Source organism: Macrotis lagotis, chromosome X (genome assembly GCF_037893015.1).
Source record: "Macrotis lagotis isolate mMagLag1 chromosome X, bilby.v1.9.chrom.fasta, whole genome shotgun sequence".
Lineage (NCBI taxonomy): Eukaryota > Metazoa > Chordata > Mammalia > Peramelemorphia > Peramelidae > Macrotis > Macrotis lagotis.
In genome coordinates this window covers 20,728,809-20,745,909 of record NC_133666.1, presented here as the reverse complement: position 1 = coordinate 20,745,909, position 17,101 = coordinate 20,728,809, and the positions used below count along the sequence as shown (strand labels likewise).

The 17,101-nt window shown below is 34.0% G+C and overlaps 1 protein-coding gene and 1 pseudogene across 2 annotated transcripts in view; one reads left to right on the top strand and one right to left on the bottom strand.

Annotated features, from left to right (window-relative positions):
- The window catches only part of STAG2 (STAG2 cohesin complex component), a 137,156-nt gene that overhangs the window by 36,314 nt on the left and 83,741 nt on the right, over positions 1-17,101 (bottom strand). For both annotated transcript variants that reach the window (XM_074208614.1, XM_074208613.1), the window contains exons 13-19: positions 13,087-13,194; positions 7,484-7,595; positions 5,526-5,643; positions 5,011-5,114; positions 4,153-4,245; positions 3,914-4,003; positions 2,803-3,006 (exon numbers count right to left, since the gene is read on the bottom strand). In XM_074208614.1, the coding sequence (XP_074064715.1) occupies positions 2,803-3,006; positions 3,914-4,003; positions 4,153-4,245; positions 5,011-5,114; positions 5,526-5,643; positions 7,484-7,595; positions 13,087-13,194 (829 nt within the window). The remainder of the gene's footprint in view (positions 1-2,802; positions 3,007-3,913; positions 4,004-4,152; positions 4,246-5,010; positions 5,115-5,525; positions 5,644-7,483; positions 7,596-13,086; positions 13,195-17,101) is intronic.
- On the top strand, positions 8,763-9,451 carry LOC141503373 (large ribosomal subunit protein eL19-like; annotated as a pseudogene).

Sequence of the window (17,101 nt, the reverse complement as noted above, 5' to 3'; positions counted from 1 at the left end):
TAAGTGACTTGCCTAGGGTCACACAGCTAGCATGTTTCTAAGACCAGATCTGAACTCAGGAAGACAAGTTTACCAGTATGCCTGGCATTCTATCTGCTGTGACACTTACTGTAATGAACAGGTGCTAGGTATTCAGATGAACAAAGCACCATATCTCATGTGAAACTGAAAGGTAATATGACTTAGGAGAGAATCAAAGTACAGGAGGTACAAAGGAGGTACAAAGGAGATACAAAGACCTGTACCAAGTATCTCTTAGTTGAGTTTTACTAGATTTGTCACATAGCTGATTCAAATTAAAAGGCAGGACAAAAGTACTTTAGCCACAGAGATAGAATTAAATTCACAAATTATAAAGAAATGTACTTCATCTATTAACATCACCATCATCCCCATGTTAAGATAAGGAGACTTAAGCAGAGAACTCCAAATACAGTGAACTCTCCCACATAAGTTAAACCAAAATTTTCCAAGTGTAGTCTTTTTTTTTTAATAAACTGACAATAAACTATCTATTAGGAAAACTCTAAACAATAGGGTCTATGAATATGATAGAATATCAACATATCATAAGAAATGATCAAGGGGACAGGGAGAAAAATCTGGGAAAACTTTTATGAACTAATACAATGTTAAGTGAGTAGAACTAGGAGAAAAAATAGTATGATAAACAATAATGTAAAGACACTCTGATGAAAGACTTGAACTCTGATCAATGCAATGACCCCACCCACCTCCTATCATAGATAATAGACTCAGAATTCTGGTTAAGAATTTTTTTTTTGGACACAGACAATAGAAAAATTGGTTTTGCTTGATGACTCTTGCTTTAAGAGGGCTTTTCTTTTTCTTGTGGGGAGGAGGAAAGGAAAAAGGGATAGTTTCTCTGATTCATTTATCATGTGTTTGTTTATTTTAAGTTATATATTCCTGTCTTAAAATTATATCTACTGAAGTAAACATTACCTTCAACAGTTCCTCTAAAATTCTGATATTGAATATTAAAAAATCCTATTTCTCCGATATATAAAAATTACTGTATTTGAGAATTTTAAAATAGTGACCAAAGAATTCCACACTAGTGCTTCAATATATTACTTGAAAACTATAAGAACAAAATTCAAATGGATAATCTACAAAACATTAAAACTGAACATTACACCAATCATTTAATTTAAAAGAGGGTTACACAAAGGGGGCAAATAGAAATATGACTTTTTCAACTGTGCAAATAATTTCTATAAACAAACTAGCAACCACAAACAAAAATGGCATGATGCAATTGAAGTTTGAAAATGTTTTACAAATATCACATTTGAACCTAACAATCCCATAAAGCAGTCACTAGAGGAATTATAAATACAGTTCTGTAAATGAGAAAACTGAGGCTTAGAGAGGACAAGTGATGACCATGCTTGGTTTGAACATAGGTCTTACTGAATACAAGTTCTATCCACCAAATCATACTGCCTCATAAATATGAATCTATCCAGGATAATAAGCAATCCCAGAACAGAAAAGAGAGTCCAGAGGCCATCTAATTCAAACTACAACTGAAAGTATAAATAAACAGTATTTTCCCTCTAAAGTATGCCTGAAAAAGAATTACAAAATACAAGCAAGGCTGAGTTCATTTTACATGTGGTAGGATTTAAACAATTCTAGGGCAGAATCTTATTCTAAAGGAATCCTGGTGCAAAAAATAGTAAGAAGTATACTGAAATACATTGAAACTGCAGTATCCTGTAGTAATAAAATAGCCAGAAACAAACTGGGTGCCCAATGATGAAATGGTGGTTAAAAAAATAAATGCCAGATGAATAAAATGAAATAATACTATGACATGTTACTGTGGAGGAGTACTGTCTGCTTGCTGTTTCTGGATTAACACGTTGCATCTCCCTGTAATAACAAAATATCTCTTCCAAATTACTATAGTTTTCTACATTCTCTAACCTGGTACTAAGATAGCAACAGAATGGATTCCTGTAAGGAAAATTTAGTCCCAAATGAACATATCCTTTTAATTAGCCGATCCCCAGTCCTGGAAATCTCATCCTCCACCAGTAACTTACTTGGGTTTTTTTCTCTTAAAAATCTTACCTGCAAGAAACCTTTCCAAGCCCACCTCAATGCTAGAGCTTGTCAAGTTAGTCTACATGCCATGTTTGAATGTCTGTGTGTTTATATGTTGTCTCCCCAAATATGTTATGAGTTCTTGGAGGGCAGCGGCTGCTTTAGTTTTTTTCTTGTGTCACCAACACCAACAAGCTACAAACATGGTAGGTGCTTAGTAAAGTCTTATTGACTTGACTAGACAACAAAGGCCTATCTCCAATTCTGCATTACTTCATAAGCCTGAGATGATTATGTAAAATGTCTTGAAAACCTTAAGCTCTTATACAAACTTAACTATTATTCTCATAGCATCCATCCGGATCAGAGCTATGAACTATTCCTTGATCCTCTTCATCCCCCCATTTTGTTAGCTTTAGCCTTAGCTTTCTTCTTCAGCTTCAGGTCACTCATAAACTAATAAACTGGGAAGTTATTCCAAGCAAGTTCATCAATAATCACTCAACTAATATTACTATTTTTGCCTACATCTGGTACCAAGTTTTGATGTACTACTTTCCACATTTTCCACTAAAATCAACTTCTAAAATATGAAGACAACATGGTGCCTCTATTTTGGCAGAGTACTAAGCAGTATGGCAAGTGTCAAAAATAAAAATAAAAGTTTGACCACAATTCTACTGAATTATACTCTAATTTCCCCATTTGTGGAAAAAGGACAAATACCTCTTGTAGAAAATCTTCAAGAAGTCGATTAAACTTATCTGCCAATTCATCAATCAACTGACTTCTTGCAATATCTACTCTGTTAAATATGGTGAACTCTTCATTACAGAGTGCATGATAGGTTTTAGAACAAGCTTCCAAAACATCCGTATCTGTGTGCTTCTCTACAATATCCCGGATTTGTCGTAATAAGGCATCCAAATGCTGCAAAAAATTCAATTAACATTTGTCTGTTAAAACCAAGATTTCTTTCTACAAAGTGTCTACCATAATAAGAGAAAGAGCAACACAAATAAAACTAAATAAAGCTAAATAAAATTCTTAGTTTGAGAGTTAATAGCCATATTACACTGTCCCACTCTTATAGCCAATAGTATAGATTCATACCAAGGCTGTACAAGAAAATAAAGAACCAAAGTACTTCATACAAAGAGTTTACAAACCCATATTTGTAACTCATTACAAATAAGCTCAGATACAGACCTCTGAAATAGTAGTACCCTGTAAATGAAGAGACTAGTAAAACAATTTTAAGGTAAAAAAAAAATAGCACTTAATAAATATTTATTTCATATCAACTCTACAGAATTTATAATTAACATAAATGCTGAATGTAAATATTTAAAGCGATTCTACTTAGGGCAGCTAGGTGGTGCAGTGGATAGAGCACAGGCCGTGGCGTCAGGAGGACCTTAGTTCAAAACTGACCTTTGACACTTTAAAATTGCCTAACAGTGTGACCTTGGGCAAGTCACCCTTAACTCCATTGCCTTAAATAAAACTTTTAGAAATGTAAAAAATAAAGTGATGCTACTTGATCCAGTATTAGGTTATTTCATTGGCAAAATACAAATAAATGAAATGCTCACTGTAATAATATATTAGGAAATGAAGATGGGGAAGAGGTTTTTCCTGATTCTGCCTTCCTGAGCTACCATAGAATATTATTATGAATTATGACACTTACATAGACCAATGACACCTAATCAAAATTATTAACTTGTATCTAAGCATAATTTTGAACACAAACCAATACAATCTAATGAACAGAAATGAATTTTTAAGGTTTAATACTATATGTGGATACCATCTTAAGTAGATACCATCTTACCTTCTCTAATCGGCCAGTTGTATAGATTTCCAAATCAAAGTACTGCGGCAACTGCAACAAGTTAGTCACCTTTTCTGCATCTATAGAGTACTTTGAAATTAAAAAAAATACAGTAAGAAAATAATAGCAGTGTTACTCATATAACATATTTGTAAAGTAGTATATTTGTAAGGTGATCACACACATGTAACCAAGTGACAATCAGTACCAAATGACATGGATATAAGTTTTTAACTTACTTTTGCTAACAACTGGGGAAGGGCTACTGCAAATAGTTCAGTAATTCTTGTTCTATCATCTAGCTGGGTCTTTTTCTCCTTTGCTGTCAGAACCTAAATTTAGATGATACATTAAGTGCACAAAGTGGGAAAGTTTAAAAAACATAAACACAGATTCTAAATTATACTTTTATCTGTAAGTAAATATCATAGCAATAAAACTCAACAATTGAAAAGGATAACTACTACTGCTATATATTAAGTATCAAGCAGTCTACATGAGCAAGCTATTTATATCAAAAATCTGGAAAATTAAGTAAAACAAAAAATCAATTTTCCTTATTATACCACCCATCCCTCTTCAACTCTGAACATGAGGATTGTATTTCTCAAAAAAAAAAAAAAAAAACCAAGAAGCAAAACCAGCATGGCCTACCAACAACCCTCCCATATCTATTTCTGAAAAACACAAAACTGAAACCAGAGAATGTGGGATTATATGAAACTATGCTTTACTTTCCTGGACACTTCTTCTGAAATCATGTATAGGAAATACAAATCTATGTGAATTTTTTTATAATGTAGTAAAATAATGAAAGCTACAGTAAAAATATTCCAAGTAAACAGAAAAAGTGAAATCAATAGTACATGAACCTATAACATGGGAACTAGATCATAAGAAATCAACAAAGACATCAGACTTAAACTTAGCCAAAATAAAAAAAAAATGCCTATTTAGTACATATATTCAAATTATGTATGCCCCAACTCAACTGAAAAAATGAAATAATGAAATGAAAGGCATGTTAGATAGCTAGGAAGCAAAGTCATAATGTTGGAAAAGAAAACTTCCTATATCAAGTTCTTCAGTAGTCATACCCTTTTTCCTGTCCCTCTTCCCACAGGAGGATGGCATTCAGCTGCTTGTCGAATGGTACAGAGCATTATTTCAATAAGTGCACTCTCCTGTCTGTCGGTTAATGCTGCAAATAAGAAAGACTTAATCAACTCTACTACCAGATTAATTCGAGTAATTATTCTATAACTGATTCTCCTGTCTATAAGCAGATTTTAGGAGACTATCAGATGAAGAAGTTTAGCTTGAAAAATGCTCGCAATAGCTGCATCCTGCAATGTAACATACATATTGTACACACACATACTTGATGGATGGATGGATGGACGAATGGATGGATGGATACAGAGAGAAATAGAAGATGCCCCCAAAATCTTAATGTAGTCTTAAGAAAACTTTATAATAATTTCTTTATGTAAAATGAGAATTTAATCAATCCTAGCAAATTATATGAAATAACTGAAAATCAAGTCTGATTGAGCAAAAAAATCTTAATTTCAAAAGAGTCTAGAACAAATTATACTTAAAACTTTCTTACGTTCCTCTCCAGTGAGTGGTTCTTCCAACAGCAAACTATTCATACATTCCCAGTCCTTCAGCAGCTCTGTAGCACAGTCCCACATGCTATCCACAAGGTATGCTGCATGTTCGTGCAACTGCAATGAACATAAATATGATCTTCGTTAAAAACCTAACTGCTTCATATCAAAATCCTTGGAAGGACTACTTGCTACTCCTTGCCACCAAGGACTAAGATTTACAAAAAAGAATTAGCACAAAATTAAAAGGCAAAAACTGCAGGTAATCTGTTGAGCTGGATATGCCCTGAAATCACAGCAAACTCTGAAAATGGCTACTGGTAAAGACATATAATAAGTTGTAGGGAAAAGAAATTGTGATACTTTTTAAAGGATTGAAAAAATTGTGGCACATGTATAGAATAGACTATTTCTGTACCAGAAAAATATGGTCAACAGAGAAACATGACAAATTTAAATGAAATGATACAAAGTGAATTAGAATATTAAAAATGTATATACACAATGATTGCACCAATGTAAACAGAAAAAAATCACAATCAAAATGCAAGTGTTGCAAAATAACAGAGCACAAGAAATAAATAGAAGAAAGGATCTGCTTCTCCCTCCACCCTACTGCTGCATAGGTGGATGAGCCACATAAGTGGAACGCAGGGTATAATCTCAGATTTTAGAAAGAAAACTCATTATATTGCTACTTGGACATGCAACCAAAAAGCAAAATTTATATCCACTATTCAATTTTCCTATCGATAAATGAGGAGTTCAAAACAAGAAAATGTATAATATCCCTTTCCAAAGAAAACATTCTGACAAGGAAACATTAAATAGAAAAATACTTTCTGTAAATGTTTACTTTCTATATCTCATTTAAAATTAATAGACTAAATATAGGTACCAAGTCTGGATAACTGGGCATAAAAAAGAAAGCTAAGTTAAAATTGGACCAGAAATATATTCAACCCATGTAAGAGCCTTGATTTTTCTGTGTTATAAGTTAAAGATAAATTCAAAAATAACTTCATTGTATCATATTTCCTTAAATAAAAAAAACCATCACTTACATACTAAAATAAAATTGATTAGGTGACTTTAGTTATTTTAGTACAAAGACATGAGTCAAGAAATTGTGTATAAATTTTTTGCATCACAGTTTGGAAGGAGTGGCAATATCTAATTATTTTAATTATAGAAAATAATAGGGATTTGTAAAACAATTGGAAGATGATAAAGTTGATTAGACTTTTAAATAAAAATAGGTCTTCATGCATATTTAAGATGTGAAAGTTTGGGACATTGCAGAGTCACTGTCTCTGATTTAACCATAATTTTATATAATCTTTTCACTTAATAAAAGTCATAGTTCAAATATGCAGAAAACAAGAAAAATTATTTTTAAATACAATAGATTAAGTGTTGTTGTCCATAAATTTGCTATTTCACTTTGTTAACAAAAATGTGGATTCAGTTGCAATCAGCAGGGGCATGATAAAATAGCAATATATCTGCAGAGTGGTTCTCTTTAAAGCCGTTTTATGCATGTTGCCTCATTTCATTCTCAGAAAACTAAGAGCTAAGCAACCACCAATGATTATAACCACAGACATGCAACCCAAAGCAAAGTCAACAAACAAGCATACATGGTATGTAGAACATGTTGACAGTTAGTTAATAGTTAAACTGTACCTGATACCTGTCATTCTTGCCTGCTACTGTGCTTCTCACAAAGCTGGAGGGATTAAGGGTTAAGCCCATAGATTAAGCCCATCAGGGAAAAAAAAGACAGGCCCACTCTATTATCGCTAAAATATATTAATGATCATTGAAATATATTACTAATACATTAAATGGCTTAATTCCAAACTGAACTTATTCTACCAGCAGAAACAGCTCTCACAAAGATCTACTAAAATTACCATTGAGAATTGATTAACAGAGGACAAAAATGCCAACTAACCTCACTTTCTAAAAAGAAAAATACCAATGTCTTGACCAGGTTGGCATTTGGGCTTTGTCTTCCCCTTCTTTTGAGGATTCCATCTTCTTCAGGATCTCTGCGACTAAAAAGCCTAGAACCAAGCAAAATATTTACTCCATAGAAAACAAAGAATTACCTGATTTTAAAAAGATGCTTTAAAAATTAACTGACTGACAATTTAAGCAAAGACAAACACACACTCTTTGTCCATAATATAGACTGCAGTATTCCCTACACATTTAGAATATGGAATATTTTTATCTCATTATCCATCAAAGAAACCCCTTAAAATTTTTCAACTCTAAAATGAACAAGGAGGTGTCATCAAGAGGGCAGGAAAAGGCAGCAAGTCACCTGAGCTCTCCCCAAAATGGATCTTTAAATAATGTCATAAAACAATTCCTGGAGTGCCAGAACCCACAAAAGAACTTATTTTTCCAGTCAAAGACAATTTAGAAGGTCAGCAGAAAAGGTATCCCACACTGGGGTGAGAGTAGAGCACAGTCTTGGCAGACCAGATCCAAGAAAATGAGGAGTAGGTCTTGGGAGTCACTGAATCTGCAGTGGTAAGAGCTATTTCTGGAGCTCTCAGTCGCAGACAGTAAGGAGGTCAGACATTGGCATTGACACTGGGGGCAGGACTCTGTTGCTTGGCCATACTCAGGTCAAGGTCACAGTCCTGGATGGCAGTCCCAGGACTAGGAGGAGCAGTAATTCACCAGAGCTTGCAGGCCACAGTGGAGCAGGGACTTTCATCATAGTTTCAGGGAATAGAAGAATGCTTGTAGTCACTCACAGATCAAAGCACAGGCCAGGAGAGCAATATCTACCTCTCCTTAGCTCATAGCACCTTGGAAGAACTGAAAACTTTCAGGTCCATAGAAGTATCTCAGAAATAGCTGCACAAAAACCCTGAAGCTTGGCCAGTGCACCTTCCATAATCTGGAAGCAGACCCCACCTTAACAAAGACTTAAAAATCAAGAAATAGGCAGGAAAACTGAAAAAACAAAACAATCTAATCACAGGAAGTTGCTATGGTGACAAGGAAGCTCAAAATACACACACACATAAGAAGATGATGTCCAAGCCCCTACATCCAAAGGCTACAAGAAAAATATGAATTGGTCTCAGGTCATGTAAGAGCTCAAAAAGGATTCTGAAAATCAAGTAAGAGGTAGTGGGAAAATTGGGTCTTATAAGAAATGTGTGATACAAGAAAATGAATTAACAGTTTAATAAAGGAGACAAAAGGTTCTCTCTCCTTTCCTTTTCCGCGCTGCAGCTGCACCCATGAGTATGCTCAGGCTTCAGAAGAGGCTTGCCTCTAGTGTCCTTCAATGTGGAAAGAAGAAGGTATGGCTTGACCCCAATGAGACCAATGAAATTGTCAACGCCAATTCCTGTCAGCAGATCCAGAAGCTGATTAAAGATGGGCTGATCATCCATAAGCCTGTTACTGTGCATCCTCGAGCCAGATGCCAAAAAAATACTCTGGCTCGAAGGAAGGGCAGGCACATGGGCATTGATAAGAGAAAGGGTACTGCCAGTGCTCGTATGCCTGAGAAGGTGACTTGGATGAGGTGAATGAGGATTCTGTGCCATCTACTCCAAAGATACTGTGAATCCAAAAAGATCGACCACCATATGTACAACAGCTTTTATTTGAAGGTGAAGGGAAATGTGTTCAAGAATAAGCAGATCCTCATGGAGTACATTCATAAACTGAAAGCAGACAAGGCCCAGAAGAAGCTCTTGGCTGACCAGGCTGAAGCTCGCCGGGCTAAGACCAAAGAAGCACAAAAGCATCGGGAAGAGCGTTTGCAGGCTAAGAAAGAGGAGATTATCAAGACTTTGTCCAAGGAGGAGACTAAGAAATGATTCTCCCCTATCTCCTCTGCACATCGTACCTTTCTATTTGGATCATAAAATAAAACTTGACAGGCTGTCTTGGAAAAAAAAAATAAAGGAGACCACCCCCCCCAAAAAACACTGAAAAAATAAGACTAAAAAATAAACTAGGGCAAATGGTAAGTGGTTTAAAAAAAAGCAAGCAGAGAAAAATGCACTGAAAAGCATAATTGGACAGATGGAAAAAAGAGGCAAAGAAAATATTGCAGTCAGAAAGAAAGAAAGACTTCAACTGTCATAGAGGAACAGTTACGATAACACAAGATTTAGTAGTTTCCATATTAAAGGATAGACTAGCTTGGAATATTTCTGAGGGCAAAAAGCTAGGATTACAATCAAGAATCAAAATTGAGTATAATTCATTAAGGGGGAAAATGGATATTCAATGAAATAGAAGACTTCCAAGCATTCTTGATGAAAGGATCAGAGTTTAATAGAAAACCTGACTTTCAAATATAAGACTCAAGGAAAAGCATAAAAAAGATAAACAGGAAAGAAAAATCATAGGGACTTCATAAGGTTAAGGTTTTTACACTCCTATATGCAAAGATGACACTTGATACTCATATGAACCTAATCATTATTGCAGAAGTTAGGAGTATATACAGACAAAGGTGTGAGTTGAATATAAGGGGGAAGAGAGTGAACCGTAAACTCATCAGAAATGACCAACTACACTCTCATTTGATTATAGAAATCTATTTTACTCTACAGGAAAGTAGGAGAAGAAGGGTATAAGAAAAGATTTGGGGAAGCAGTAGTCAGAAGCAAAACAGGAACAGGATAAAAGGAGAGAGAATAGAATAAAAAGATGAAGAAATAGGATGATGGGAAATATAGCTAGCAACTGTAACAGTGGAAGAAAATTCTAACATTTCTGATAAAAGTCTCATTTCTCAATCATAGAAAACTGATTCAAATTTATAAAAATTACAGCCATTCCCCAATTGATAAATGATAAAAAGAATGGTTTTCAGATGAAGTAACCAAAGCTATCTAGAGCTATATAAAAAATGCTCTTAAATCGCTACTGATAGGAGAAATCCAAAATAAAACAATTCTGAGGTATTACTTCATCACTATTAGATTGGTTAATAAGACAGAAAAAGAAAATGACCAGTTTGGAGAGGATGTGAGAAAAATGAGACATTAATACGCTATTGGTGGAGTTGTGACCTCATTCAACCATTCTGTACAGCAATTTGAAATTATGCCAAAATGGTTAAAAAACTGTGGATACCCTTTGATCTAGAACTACTACTAAGTCTGTATCCCAAGGGGAAAAGACCCACATGCACAAAAATATTCATGGCAGCCCTTTATGTGGTGGCAAAAAATTGGAAATTGAGGGGATGTTCATCAATTGAGGAATGGCTGAACAAGTTGTGGTATGTGACTGTGGTATATGAAAAGAATATTATTCTTTCTTGTGGTTTTCCCCTTTGGTTCTGATCCTTCTTTTACAGTATGACTAATACAGAAAATAGATGTAACATGATTATGCATGTATAATCTTTATCCAGATTACTTGCTATCTTAGGGCAGGGGTAGAGTAGGGTAGGAGGGAGAAAACTTTAAAAAAATGAAAGTTGAAAAAACTATACATATACTTGGGGAAAAAATAAATAATAAAAAAATTTAAAACAAAAAGAATCTATATGCACAAAAATATGTATAGCAGCTCTTTTCTGATGGCAAAGAATTGGAAATTGAGGGGCTGCCCATCAACCGGGGAATGGCTGAACAAATTGTGGCGAGTGATCATGATCATGATCAAATGTGCTATAAGTGCAGTCAGTATGCTCTCAGAAAAATAAGAAAAGACTTATATGAACTGATACAAAGTGAAACATACTGTGTACAAAGTAATTGCAAAATTGAAAAATGATCAGCTGTGAATGACTTAGCTATTCTCATCAATACAATCATCCAAAACAAATCTGAAGGACTTTAGATGAAAAATACTATTCATCAACAGAAAGAAATGATTGTATCTGAATACAGATTGAAGCATACTTTTTAAACTTTTTTGTGTATATTCTTTCACAACACGACTAATATGGGAATGTTTCATATGACTACACATGTATAATCTATATCGCTTATATCAAATTACTTGTCTTTTAAATGAGGAGGGATGAGGGAGGGAGGGAGGAAGAAAGAGAATTTGGAAATCAAAGTTTTTTAAATGAATGTTAAAAATTGTTTTTATATGTAACTGTGGAAAAATAAAACACTAAACAAAAAAAAAAAAAAAAAAGAAAGAAAAGAACCATATTTTTGGCAGGGGAAATTTCACATCTTTCAATTCATCAAGTGAAGGCTCTTATCCTAAAGGTATTACCCTAATCTTTTTTGATCTCACTTATTAAGTCACATCCCCTGACAGAAAGAAAAAACTTAATTCGATTTAAAAAAAGAAAAACTAAAACTTACACTCAGTAGTACATTTCTATGAATAATACAGGGCTTTGTTTCAGAAAACAAGGCAAAATAAAATTAAAACTGGGTAATCAGATAAAGACATGGTACTAGAATGTGAAAAATTAAAATTTTTTCCATGTAATTCAATAATAAAATGCCATGAAGATAACATCAAAGCTCGTAACAATTTCTTATTCCAAGTACTTTAAGTACTTTCTCAATACAACCTAGTTTAACATAAAAATTTACTTGGTCATCACTGAGTTTCATTATATATTCAGTTACTCTCCCTAATCTGAAATATCATATACTTCCTGTACCCATTCCATCAAATAAAAACAAGTTAAAAATCACACAGTGTAAAAGAAGCATTTAATAGGTAATTACTATGAAAGAGGTACTGTGCTAAGTGCTTTTTAAATACCTCATTTAATCCAACACCTCTGGAAGGTAGGTTACACCCCCATTTTATAATTGAGAAAATAGAGGTAGACAAAGGGTAAGAGATTTGCCTACAGTCAAAAGAACTACAAAAATATCTGAGGCCAGAACTGAACTCCTTTCTTCCTGATAGCAGATTGAACTTTAACTATGGCATCACCAAGCTACCTACCAATTTTCTAAACCTCTGCACCCTAAATGAAACCGCATGGTTCAAATATTTATGTTCTAAAATGTAACTTTATCAGGGAAATTTAGTAAAGCTTCTATTAATTCAGTGATACAGAAGAGAAATAACTAGATAAAAGTAAAAACTGAAATCAAATTTGAAGGTTTGGTGAGTGACATTTTTAGTTCACAAAATCAAATTCAATATCACTACAGGCTGTGTTCTGAAGATAGATCAAATAAAAACTTGTGAGGCAAATAAAAACAACAAATACCTTCCTGGTTCAGGGGTCAAGACTGCATTGAACTGGAAATCAGAGACTCCAGGTAGGTATCAAGTCCCTGTGTGATTGTGAGAAATAACTTCATTTCCCTAGGTCTTGATTTCTTCACATTTAAATGAAGACAGAGACCTAGATGGTCTCCAATTTTTGTTATAACATCAAATGAATTGAGTTTACCATTTTATAAAAAAGTACTAAAAATAATACTATTGGGTCCTTTAAAAGAAATATTAAATAGGGAGAAAAGCAATTTGACTTTAACATTTTCTGTTTTGGTTACAATTCTTAAGACTCAGAGAAAAAAAAAAAAAGAAATGCTATGAAACTTACACAGAAAATAGCTAAACTTGACTTACTTTTTATAAAGAAATTCTCCTGCTGCTACTGCAACTGGTCGATGGGCTGAATAAACCAAATGGTACACATTTTCACAGTCTTCTGCAGTAAGAACTTCTTCACTACTCCTATGGAAAAAAATATCAGATTCAATCATTTCAGTTAATTTTTTAATTTCAAGTCAGAGTTCAAAGACAAAAGCTGCACAATAGTGCCTTCCTCCCAAAATTAACAATTCAAAAATAAATGAAGCCTCGTTCATTATTAATCAAGAAAAATTGCAACTATTTTGGAAGGAGTATAAGCAACCTTACTAAATGGAAAAAACTGAAAAGGGGGCCAAGAGAAGTAGATGCTAATCAGAACATTGTCTTCAACTTTGAAATCTTACTTGCATAAATTCTCTAATTGCTTTCATGGGTCCTAAACCATTAAAAAAAGCCTTGAAAGTAATGTGAAAATCACTGACTAAGGAGGAAAACAGTATTAACAAAGAGCTAAAAAATGTGACAGTTGGAATTTACTTTAAAGATCATCAACAAGGAAAGAGAGATAAAAAAAAAAAAAGCTCTCTGAAGAAAATAACTCTTTCAAATGCAGAATGGAACTAAGAAATCAGGAACTGCAAGAAATCAGGAAGAAATAAAACTATTCCAAAAAGACCTCCCCCCAAATTAGAAGAAAATGTGGAAAATTTTCATTGGAAAAACAACTGACCTTGAAAACAGATCTAGAAGAAATAATTTAAAAATTATTGGGCTACCTGAAAATCACAACAAGGAAAAGAGCCTAGACTTCATTTTTCAAGAAATAATACAGCAAAATTGCCCTGAGATCCTAGAAGCAGAGGGTAAAATAAAAATTGAGGGATTTCACTGATCATTTCCTGAGATTCCAAAAAAAAACTCCCAGAAACTTCTCATAATTAGATTACCTATTTAAATAATAGAAATAATTTCAAACTACAGTTTTTTCAAAAAAAAAATATATCTGGTGGTATAAATGCAAACCATACATCTCAAAGGAAAAAAAAAACAAAAAATGAAGAACACATTTCTGTTACCATAAGCTATAATATATTACCAAAGAGAGATTACAGCAACCATACATGCATCACCAGATAAATACTGAGAACAGTAAATGGCTAATCATTCACTAGTACCCAAGTAATATCAAGAAATCTAAAGCTAGCCCCTAACATATTGAGTATATTCTCTGTGGAGAAATTATAGAGAGCAGAAAAGAATGAGAAGGCACAGATGGGCTGTGCTCTATAATGTTGAAGAGAGCACCCACTCCAATATAATAAGAGGTCCAAATAAATGCAGTTTATGACATTCACCTCACTCAGATGACACAAAGAAGTCTTAGACAAAAAAAAAGTTCTAAAAACTTTCACACTTTTTAAGTCTTCTTTCAGGCAATCTTCTTACATCTTTCCCCTTCTTTACTAATTTCTTATGATCTTAAAAACAACAAAATATCAAGGTTGTTGGAACTTGACATAAATTAAAAATCAACAAGTTATGGTGCATAAGAGCACTAGGATATAACTGTGCTTTTTTTGGCAAAGCAGTGGGGTTGAATGACTTGCCCAAGGTCACACAGCTAGGTAATTATTAAGTGTCTGAGGCCAGATTTGAACTCAGTTCCTCCTGACTCCAGGACTGGTGCTCTCTATCCACTGTGCCATCGAGCCACCCCTTATAATTCTGCTTTTAAGAAATTATGAATATGAAAATATGGCAAAACTTACTACTGAAATCACAGAACCAGGAATATACAAACAATAACTCTAACATAAATAAGACAAAGCAAAATGAATGTTAAACAAACATGACAAAGATGAGAAAACACTCCCTTTTTTGCAGAGATGGGAGCCTATGGAACGTGCAACATTGCTTATGATGGCAGACTAGGTTTTTAATTTTTTATCACAAGAGATGGCTTATAAGAAAAAAATGCTGCAACATTATGCCTTACATATGCTTTTTGTTAATCATTTTCCAATATGTCCTTAGCAAACTCACTCCTGACAGAAAGAAAAAGTAGCTAAACAAGTCTACCAATTAAACTGAGTTCAGCTGCCTTTTTGGAATCCTTTCCATTCACTTTACTGGAAGTAGTATGTAACTTGTTTACTTTGATGTTGATCTAACTCAGTTGTATCAGTCCTCAATCCCTGCTATACACAAACATATGCAAATACCTGTCAAGATCCCACCTGTTACTCCTCGAAAGCTACTTATCTTAACCCCAAAAGTTAGTTTTACCCTACCTTTTCTCAGGGGTGAAGTCAAACTAATAAAAAGGGCCACCTATATCTACTACCTTTTTTTAACATCACATTCATTTCTCTCTTCTGTTCATTCAAGATTCTGATTATATTCCTATACTCAAAATGCTCTCTTAAAAGTTAGCAATAATTTTCCCCCTTTTCTTACTATTCATTTCCTTGACTCCTCTGAAGCTTCTTACCTACTAACCACTTCTCTCATCCCCTGGTTCAATTCTCCTTCCCTGATTACAGTTTTCCTTTCAGAATCTTCATGTATATACTACTCCCTAGCAGAGGTAACAGCTGTAAAAGAAAGCTCTTTAATAAGCTGGACAGATAGTCAATAAACACCTAGTATTGTATAAGGCCACCTTTGAGGGTAGAACAAATTTCAAAAAGTCATAGAACAAAAGAGTTCATGTAATTGTATGCCATAATTTTTGAGTGTGTTGAATTTTACAAATTTTATAAATGAGAGGAGATGGGTGACAAGGACAATTTATATATTATCAATGTTTGTAGTTCAAAAAGTCCATGACTTGGCTGGACAAACTGTGGTCTATGAATGTGATGAAATACTACTGTTCTGTAAAAAATCATGAGTTGGTGGACTTCAGAAAAATCTGGAAAGATAGTACTATGCACCGAAGCTGAGTGAAGTTAGCAGAACCATGAAAATACTGTACACATTAATAACAACACCGTGTGATGATCAATTATGATGGAGCTACCATTCTTAGCAGTACAATGAAAAGACAATTCTAAAAGACTTTTGATAGAAAATACAACCTATATCCAGAGAAAGAACTATGGGGTCTGAAGGCAGACCACAGCATAATATTTTCAATTTTTACAATTTATTTCATTTTTCCCCTCTCGTGATTTTTTCCCTTTTGTTCTAATTCTTCTATCATAACATGTCTAATATGGAAATATGTTTAACACAGTTGTACCATGTATAACCTATATTAGATTAATTGCCAGCAAAGGGATTGGGGAGAGAGGGAAGAAATGAAGAAAATTCTGAAAATCAAAATCATTCCAAAAATGGGTGTTGAAAACTATCTTTACATGTAATTAGAAAAAAAGAGACTAGCATTGTTTAATTTTCTTCAAATGACAAATCATCCTATCCTAGGTTGGGTCTATAGGGCCAAGGAAATGTACAGTTCTTGCTCTGCTGTAGAATAGTACAGGAGTCACAACTGTAGGCAGTAATTTTCTTTTTTTTAATGAAAGGTTAAATCTAATGATACTAAATTCTAATGATAAATGGACCATCATTTTAAAAAGAATTTTCATAAATAACTAAAGTATACTATGGGAAAAAAGTTCAGATACAAGAAGGCAGTATGACAGACCCTACTCTCAAGGAGCTTAGTCTAACAGAAGAAGACAATATACAAACAACTATTCATAAATAGTTAACACTGTGGGTGAGGGAAAAGAACTAATATTAAGGGGGACTGGGAAGGGTTTCTTAGAAAAGATGAAATTTATCAGAGTTGGGGTTGGGGAGACAAGGAAAGCCAAAAAACAGACTTTACTAAAACAAGACTGTAATTGAAATTTTAAGGAAATCAGGAGGCAGAGATGAGGAAAGAGAGTATTCCTGGTATGGGAGACAGCCAGTACAAATGGGAAATAGAATGTCTACTGCATGGAACAGCCATAAATGCATTCAAAAAAAGGGGTAGAAAAGCAGAGAAATTATAAGAAGTTTGGAAAGGAGGAACATGATCTGCCAGGTTCTGAAG